General features: G+C 62.5%; 2 protein-coding genes across 3 annotated transcripts; one reads left to right on the forward strand and one right to left on the reverse strand.

Annotated features, from left to right (window-relative positions):
- Nucleotides 1-646: 646 nt before the first annotated feature.
- Nucleotides 647-3,046, forward strand: RFC5 (replication factor C subunit 5). 2 transcript variants are annotated; one of them, XM_053994061.1, is made up of 11 exons: nucleotides 647-706; nucleotides 802-866; nucleotides 966-1,102; nucleotides 1,183-1,262; nucleotides 1,480-1,553; nucleotides 1,690-1,849; nucleotides 1,954-2,035; nucleotides 2,115-2,244; nucleotides 2,420-2,497; nucleotides 2,582-2,636; nucleotides 2,774-3,046. In XM_053994061.1, the coding sequence occupies exons 1-11, from the start codon at nucleotides 675-677 to the stop codon at nucleotides 2,868-2,870; spliced, it is 990 nt and encodes a 329-aa protein (XP_053850036.1). In that variant the 5' UTR covers nucleotides 647-674; the 3' UTR covers nucleotides 2,871-3,046. The 2 variants fall into 2 exon arrangements, with proteins under 2 accessions (XP_053850036.1, XP_053850035.1); XM_053994060.1 differs by having other exon boundaries at nucleotides 2,420-2,636.
- A 408-nt stretch (nucleotides 3,047-3,454) lies between these two features.
- Nucleotides 3,455-7,507, reverse strand: WSB2 (WD repeat and SOCS box containing 2). The gene is made up of 9 exons (XM_053994254.1): nucleotides 7,406-7,507; nucleotides 7,139-7,310; nucleotides 6,151-6,386; nucleotides 5,846-5,977; nucleotides 5,462-5,562; nucleotides 5,100-5,272; nucleotides 4,772-4,885; nucleotides 4,289-4,396; nucleotides 3,455-4,090 (listed from the first exon to the last, which is right to left on the reverse strand). Exons 1-9 carry the CDS (start codon nucleotides 7,419-7,421, stop codon nucleotides 3,928-3,930), a joined length of 1,215 nt encoding a protein of 404 aa, XP_053850229.1. The 5' UTR covers nucleotides 7,422-7,507; the 3' UTR covers nucleotides 3,455-3,927.
- Between the last annotated feature and the right edge of the window lie 427 nt (nucleotides 7,508-7,934).

Raw genomic sequence — 7,934 nt, forward strand, 5'->3', positions numbered from 1 at the left:
TGCCGTGATTTCCCCAGGATCACCAGCACCATCCTGCTCTGGTGAACACTCACCGTGCTCTTCCCACAATCACAGAATCATGGAACGGGTTGGAAGGGACCTTAATGGTCACCTCATTCCAGCCCCTGCCATGAGCAGGGACAGCAGGATGAGGAGATTCTCCCTCTCCACTCAGGTGAGATCCCAGTGGGAACGCTGTGCCCAGCCCTGGGGCCAGCACAGGGAGGACCTGGAGCTGCTGGAGTGAGACCAGAGGAGGAGCTGCTCCAAGGGCTGGAGCCCCTCAGCTCTGGAGCCGGGCTGGGAGAGCTGGGGGTGCTCACCTGGAGAGGAGAAGGCTCCAGGGACACCTCAGAGCCCCTTGCAGGGCCTAAAGGGGCCCCAGGAGAGCTGGAGAGGGACTGGGGACAAGGGATGGAGGGACAGGACACAGGGAATGGCTTCCCAGTGCCAGAGGGCAGGGATGGATGGGCTATTGGGAAGGAATTGTTCCCTGGCAGGGTGGGGAAGGGCTGGGATGGCATTCCCAGCGCAGCCGCGGCTGCCCCTGGACCCCCGGAATGGCTGGAAGGAGCCGGGATTTCCCCGGTCCGGCGGGACCCGCCCGTCCCCTCAGGCCGGCCCCGCCCCGCCGCTCTCGCGCGCTTGGCGGCGCTCTCGCGAGACTTCCCAACATGGCGCCGGCGGGCAGCGCGAACCTGCCGTGGTACGGCGGGGAGCGGGCGGATACCGGGATACCGGGATAGCGCGGCGGGAGCTGCCCCGGGGCTCACTCCCCGCTCCTTTCTTTCCACGCTGCAGGGTGGAGAAGTACCGTCCGCAGGCGCTGTCCGAGCTGGTGTCTCACCGGGACATCCTCAGCACCGGTAATTAATCCTTCTCCCCGCGGTGACCCCCCGCTCCGGTCCCGGCTGTCCCCCAGCCCCGTTATCCCGCTGTTATCCCATTTTCCCATTATCCCGCAGTGCAACGCTTCATCAGCGAGGACCGGCTCCCCCATCTGCTCCTCTATGGGCCACCCGGTACCGGGAAGACATCCACCATCCTGGCCTGTGCCCGGCAGCTCTACCGGGAGCGGGAGTTCGGCTCCATGGTGCTGGAGGTGAGCGGGAACACGGTGGGATGGGGTGGGAAGGGATGGGATGGGATGCAGGGATACAGATCCACACCATTCCCTTCCAGCTCAACGCCTCCGATGACCGGGGCATCGACATCGTCCGAGGGCCCATCCTGAGCTTCGCCAGCACCAGGACCATCTTTAAGTACGTGGTGGGTCTGTGCTTCCCAAAGCTCCCCATCTTTTTGGTACCCTCCTGCCTGGCACTTGGATTGGGAAGGGGATTTGGGAGGTCCCGGGGTGGGTGGGAATGTGCCCAGCAAGCAGGGAGGGTGAGGATGCAAGAAGGGCTTCCCAGGAGTCAGGCTGGGAACAAACATCCCAGCTCCCCCTTCTCCAGCACCAACCCCCCCTTTTCCTAGGAAAGGCTTCAAGCTCGTCATCCTGGATGAAGCCGATGCCATGACCCAGGATGCTCAGAACGCCCTGAGGAGAGGTGAGGGGCACTGGGAATCCCACACCGCAGGAATCCCACACTGTGGGCAGCCATCTGCCTCATCCGGCCCGGCACAGGGTGGGAATCAGGACGAGGCAGCAGCCGAGGACCGTCCTCCCCTCCGTCCTTTTTGCAGTGATCGAGAAGTTCACAGAAAACACCCGGTTCTGCCTCATCTGCAACTACCTCTCCAAGATCATTCCCGCCCTGCAATCCCGCTGCACCCGCTTCCGCTTCGGCCCCCTGACCCCGGAGCTGATGGTGCCGCGGCTCCAGCACGTCATCCAGGAGGAGGGGTGAGTGGGGGATCCCCCCATGCCCCCTCTGCCCCCATTCCCTGCCAGGGAGGAGCAGCAGGCTGGATTCCCACGGTTCCACTTCCCCGGGTGTTGTTTTCCAGGGTGGATGTGAGCGAGGACGGGATGAAGGCTCTGGTGACCCTCTCGAGCGGGGACATGCGCAGGGCCCTCAACATCTTGCAGGTGGGAGTGTGGCCATCAGCCCCTGGCCAGCTGAGCTGGAGGGGCCTCTTCATCCTTCCTGTTCCCTCCTCCTCCTCAGAGCACCTCCATGGCCTTTGGGAAGGTGACAGAGGAGAACGTTTACACCTGCACAGGACATCCCCTCAAGTCTGACATCGCCAACATCCTCGACTGGATGCTGAACCAGGATTTTTCCACTGCCTACCGCAGTATCCTCTACCCTGGGGGTTATTCCCAGCTGGGATAAATCCTGCTCTTTCCCAGGGATCTCTGTGGCCTCTGGGGTGGGTGCTGCTCACTGGGGAGGCCCCTCGGGGATATTCCTCATAGCAGATCTGGCAGGGAAATGCCTGGAAGTAAGGCCTTGACTCGCTCTCATCTCAGAAATCATGGAGCTGAAGACGCTGAAGGGCCTGGCCCTGCAGGACATCCTCACTGAGATCCATCTCTTCGTGCACAGAGGTGAGGAAAGGGTCCGGCTCCGGATGATCCTGGAGAGGCCAAACTTCCCCCTGCCCCTCACTGAGCGTTTCCTTCTCTCCACAGTCGACTTCCCCCCCTCCATCCGCATCCAGCTGCTGATCAAGCTGGCAGACATCGAGTAAGTGTCACTCCCCCAGTGTGGGGACCCTGGGGTGGCTCCTGGTGGTCACTGGGCACTGCTGGCACACAGCCCGCAGCTTTGAGGGGCACCCACAGTGGTGGAAGCCCCCAAAGCTGCCCTTGGCCCCTCTCTAGGTACCGCCTGGCTGCTGGCACCAGCGAGAAGATCCAGCTGAGCTCCCTCATCGCCGCCTTCCAGGTCACCAGGGACCTGGTGGTGGCCGAAGCCTGATCCTGCCGGGTGGATCTGCTGCTGGATTTGGGAAGGACCATCAGCCCCATGCCTGGAGCTGCTCCCTACAGCTTCCCAGATCCTTTTTGGAAGCCTTGAGTGCACAGTCAGGGTAAAAAGGTTGTTAAAAGGTAGCATTATTCCCAATGGGAAAATACAGGTGCCTCCAAAGCCCAGCAGGTCGCACTGGTCTTTGCTTTTCCCTCCTGAAGGGAGGTGGGGGGTTAGGGGTGCACCAGCTTTCTGTGATCAGCTTCCCAAGGGAAAAACAACATCCTGGTGATGTTTGGAGGAGAATTAAGCCTGCCACAAAGCCTGCCAGCACACAGGGAACGTGCTGTTGCTCCAGCCACCAGCTAAACTGGAGGATGGGGACAAACAGAACACTGCTGCATGCTCAGCATGTCTGGGAATTTGGCTGATTGAGTGCCACACTCCAGCACGGAGAGAAAACAACAGAGGAATGGGAGCAGGGGGTGGAGTGAAGCCACCTCTTCCCACAGATGGACACCTCTGCCACCCGTCCCTGGCAGCCAGGGCGGTGCCAGGCACTCCCAGGTCACCTGAGCAAGCCAGGAGGGAAATCATGAGGAATCAATTTGTATTTATTGAGACCTGCTCGGGCTTGCCCCGCTCCTGCCCACGCCGGGAGAGCGGCAGAGCCCGCGCTCCACCAGGATGGAGGGACATTCCCTGGTGGGTGTTCTGGGGGGGGTTTAGCCCCATATTTGTGCAGGTGACAACAGCTCTGCTCCCACAGCAGCTGTTCCACCATCATCCCACACCATTGCACTCAGAAGCAGAAGTACCTGACCCAACCCAGCAGGCAGCAGGGGACAGGGGGACCTGTGTCCCACCCATGTCCCCTGCGGGGGCACCGCAGCTCTCTGCGTGGGATTTTGCTGGGTTTCTGTATTATGACACCAAAAAAGCCCTCCACAGCCCCAAAACCACGGGAGCAGCAACGCTCCTGGCTCACAGCTCAGCGTTCCTGTGGCGCTGCCGGCCCGGGCCAAGCCCCAGGGCTCACCTCCATGCCTCTGCTCTCCCTGCTGCCTTAAAAAGTCCGGTAAGTGAGGAATTCCTTCAGCTTCCTGGGAATGGGCAGCGCCAGCACCTGGTAGGTTGTGAGGAAGGTGCGCAGGGCTTTGCGGCACAAGTGCTTGAGCGACGAGAGGACCCTCGGGGCTGTCCAGAACTGGACGTGGCCATCCCTGGTCCTGCAATGGGATCCAAACAACCCTGAGCATAGGGCAGAGGGACACGAGGGATTCCAACTGTCCCAAAATATTCCCAATCTTGCCAGGAGTATGTGTTCCCCACCTCAGGAAAACTCCCCAGGGAAGCCCAGAATTTGCTGAGCTGCAGGAGGAAGGATCAACCCTGTGTTTCTCCACCCTCTTCTCCTGTTTACTCACCCTGTGGCAATGAATCCTCCGTGTGGGAAGTACATGCAGCACAGACCGTTGGTCATGGGGGCAAAGGCCACTGGAGACCGCAACTCCAAGGCCCAGATCCTCAGGAGCCTGTGGAGAAAGGGAGAGGACACAGTGCAGTGCCTGCTGCCAAAATAAAGCCTCTGGGACCACCTGAAGACACAGAAACCAGAAGGATTTGCTTCCCATAGGAGTGTTCCAGGGAGGAATGTTCCCTGCTGAGCGAGTGACGTGCTGAGGGTGGCACAGCACCCAGGAGGACATGGACCTCAGCTCAGGGTGACGGGGCCCTGACCTTGCCACCCCTTGTCACAGCCAAGCCATGGTGTTCCCACAGGCCTGATCTTTCCCCTTATTCCAGGAATTGATGGGGACCTGGCACATTTATTCCTCACCTCCTGAGCTCCTGGCTCATTCTGGTCTCCTCCTGAGCCCCTCTCTGGGTCCCCACAGGGGTTCACTCACCTGTCATCTGCCACCGTGGCCAGGTAGAGCCCCTCGGGGGAGAAGCAGACAGAGCGCAGGGAGCTGGTGTGGATTTCACTGCTGGAATCCAGCGTGGAGTGCAATGGGACGTGGCTGTGGGTGGGGACAAGATCCCAGTGTCAGCTCTGAGCTGCCACCAGCCCCTTCCCCAGCTGAGGCTGACAGGGCCACCAAACTTGGCAAGCCAGACCCCCATCCTGCCTCTGGAAGCAGAGGAGCGGTGATGGCTGTGCCCAGTGAGAAGGGAAAGCCACATCCAGCCCTAAAAACCTCCCTGGCATTGCTGTGTCCCCTCCCAGGTCCGTACCGCAGCGTCCTGAGCTGCTCCCCGGTGTAGGGGTCCCACATGATGACACAGGCGTCGTAGGAAGCGGTGACAAGGAGCGCAGAGTCCGGGGAGAAGTCACAGGACACCACGCTGCTCTGGTGGCCCTCCAGCCTCCGGATGAGGGTGTAGGATCTCATGCTCCACAGCAGTGCCTGCGGGATTTGGGCAGGGGATCAGGCTGGGAGCGTCCCAAGGTTTAAACCACATGGGCTCTGCTCCCAACTTGCAGCTCCTGAGGAGCCAGAGCAAGATGGCCTGGTCCTTTTCCCAGGGGGGTTTCTGGGGACACAGAGGGCTGGATTCAGCAGGCACAGGGATGGCTCCCATCCTGCAGGACTCACCGACTTCTCGCCGGCGGCGGAGCAGAGCATGCTGCAGTCTGGGGAGATGGAGCAGCAGTAGACCCACTGCACGTGGCCCGACAGCACCTGGACCTGCTGCCCTGGGGACAGCAGAAATGTGTCACCAGAGGGGAACAGGACTCCTTGTCCCTACTCTCCCTCCCTTTCCGCAGAGGGAAGTCACATTGGGCTGGGGATTCCCTGGGTAAATCCCAAGGCAATGCCCTCCTGTGTCTCCCAGGTTACGCTCTGCTCCCAGTCACAGGGCTGTCCCCTTCTGCCTCAAATATTGTCCCCAAAGGTCCTCTCCCACCACCTTCCCTCCCGAGGTGGATTTCTCCCCCTTCCCTGACCCAGCACAGGGATATCCCTGCATGTTCCTACCATCCCTGCTCAGGTCCCACACGCGCAAGGTCTTGTCCCGCGAGGCCGACACGAGGATGGGGCTTCCATTGGGAGCGAAGCTCAGGTCCCTGACGACATCCTGGTGTCCCAAGAGGCTGAAGAGGAGGTGCCCTGCAGAGAGGAGTCAGGTTCAGTGCCATCCATCCACGGGGAATGAGACAGAGCCCCTCGTGCAGCCCCGCTTGGGACTGGGCAGGTATTGGGGAGGGAGGGAGATGGGATCTCCTTCCACAGGGGAACAAGGGGACAGCCAGCCTGAAGCCACAACAGTGAGGGCTGCTCACCTGTCTGCACCTCCCACACCTTGATTTGCCCATCATTGAGCCCGGTGGCCAGGACCAGGCAGGGAAGCCCCATGGCACAGGCAGGATCTGTGTCCCCATCCTCAGCTGCTGGCCAGGCACTGAAGGCCAGGCCCCACACGATCTGCCCACACTCCAGAGTCTTCTCCTTGGCTGTCCCACGGCTCCAGGTCTCTGCTTTGCCGCCCCGGCTCTTGTGCTCCGAGGTTTTGCAGCCGCTGGAGGGAGGCAGGGATGGGTGGAGTGTTCACCCTGAGACCCCCAGCTCCGTGCACCCATCTTCACCCCACACTAGGCAACCCCTGGGATCAATCCAAGCTGGGGAATGAATGGATGGACAGCAGCACTGGGAGGACTTTGATGCTGGTGGGTGAGGGCTGAAACTACCTGGGCTGATCCCCCAACACGGGCAGTAGGAAAGGAGGGGGAATTCTGCCCCTCTGCCCCGCTCATGTGAGACACCACCTGCAGAGCTGCCCCAGCCCTGGGGTTCCCAACATCAGAAGGATGTGGAGCTGAGAGGGGACCAACAGGAGGAGATGCTCCAAGGGCTGGAGCTCCTCTGCTCTGGAGCCAGGCTGGGAGAGCTGGGGGTGCTCACCTGGAGAGGAGAAGGCTCCAGGAAGAGCTCAGAGCCCCTTGCAGGGTCTAAAGGGACTCCAGGAGAGCTGGAGAGGGACTGGGGACAAGGGATGGAGGGACAGGACACAGGGAATGGCTTCCCACTGCCAGAGGGCAGGGATGGATGGGATATTGGGCAGGAATTGTTCCCTGGCAGGGTGGGCAGGCCCTGACACAGGGTGCCCAGAGCAGCTGTGGCTGCCCCTGGATCCCTGGCAGTGCCCAAGGCCAGGATGGACATTGGGGTTTGGAGCAGCCTGGGACAGTGGAAGGTGTCCCTGCCCATGGCAGGGAGTGGGACTAGATGAGTTTTAGGGCCCCTTTTAACCCAACCCATTCCATGACTCACAGCTCGGCCTCTCCCAGGGGCCACGGGATCAGCTTGACCACGCAGTGTCCCTGGGACCAGGCGAACCAGGCCCCGTCGGGGGAGAAGGCGACGCTCCAGGTCTCGCAGCTGGATTTCCAATCGTAGCGCTGGGGCCGGCCCGGCTTCAGCTCCGCCAGCAGCACCGGCTCCTCTGCGGCGGGACGGCCCCGTTACCCCCGAGCCCCCAAAACCCCCGTCACCCTCACACCCCGAGCCCCTCCGTGTCCCCACCCGGCTCCCGCTCACCTCCGCTCGGCTTCATGGTGGCCCCGCCGCCCGCTCGGCCCCGCCGGGCCCGCCCGGCCCAGGGCGGCGGCGGCGGCGGCGGCGGAAGCGGCGGCGCGGGGAGGGGACCTGGAGCCGCCTCCTCCGGCCCCGCCGCCGGCACCGCCCCGCGACCGCGATGGGGCGGGAGAGGGCCAGGAACGGCCCCCGTGAGGGGGAAAGGGCGGGAACCGGGCCTGCCCCCGCCCGCCGGGCCCGGGGGCAGCGACACCCTCAGAGACCCGGCACCCACACCGGGACACCTCCCGGCAGCGACACCCTCAGACCTGACACCCACACCGGGACACCTCCCGGCACTGACACCCTCAGACCCGGCACCCACACCGGGACACCTCCCGGCACTGACACCCTCAGACCTGACACCCACACCGGGACACCTCCCGGCACTGACACCCTCAGACCCGGCACCCACACCGGGACACCTCCCGGCACTGACACCCTCAGAGACCCGGCACCCACACCGGGACACCTCCCAGCAGTGACACCCTCA

This window comes from Vidua macroura, chromosome 18 (assembly GCF_024509145.1).
Source record: "Vidua macroura isolate BioBank_ID:100142 chromosome 18, ASM2450914v1, whole genome shotgun sequence".
In the NCBI taxonomy this organism is placed as follows: Eukaryota; Metazoa; Chordata; class Aves; order Passeriformes; family Viduidae; genus Vidua; species Vidua macroura.

Bases quoted from the DNA above. Each gene is read 5' to 3' on its own strand.
- RFC5 (XM_053994060.1), top strand. From the start codon at position 675: ATGGCGCCGGCGGGCAGCGCGAACCTGCCGTG. The intron at 707-801 runs GTACGGCGGGGA...TCCACGCTGCAG, and splicing joins GGCAGCGCGAACCTGCCGTG to GGTGGAGAAGTACCGTCCGC. The intron at 2,637-2,773 runs GTAAGTGTCACT...GCCCCTCTCTAG, and splicing joins ATCAAGCTGGCAGACATCGA to GTACCGCCTGGCTGCTGGCA.
- WSB2 (XM_053994254.1), bottom strand. The intron at 6,387-7,138 runs GTGAGTCATGGA...GCCTCCCTCCAG, and splicing joins CCCCTGGGAGAGGCCGAGCT to CGGCTGCAAAACCTCGGAGC. The intron at 5,563-5,845 runs GTAGGAACATGC...TGCTGTCCCCAG, and splicing joins GTGGGACCTGAGCAGGGATG to GGCAGCAGGTCCAGGTGCTG.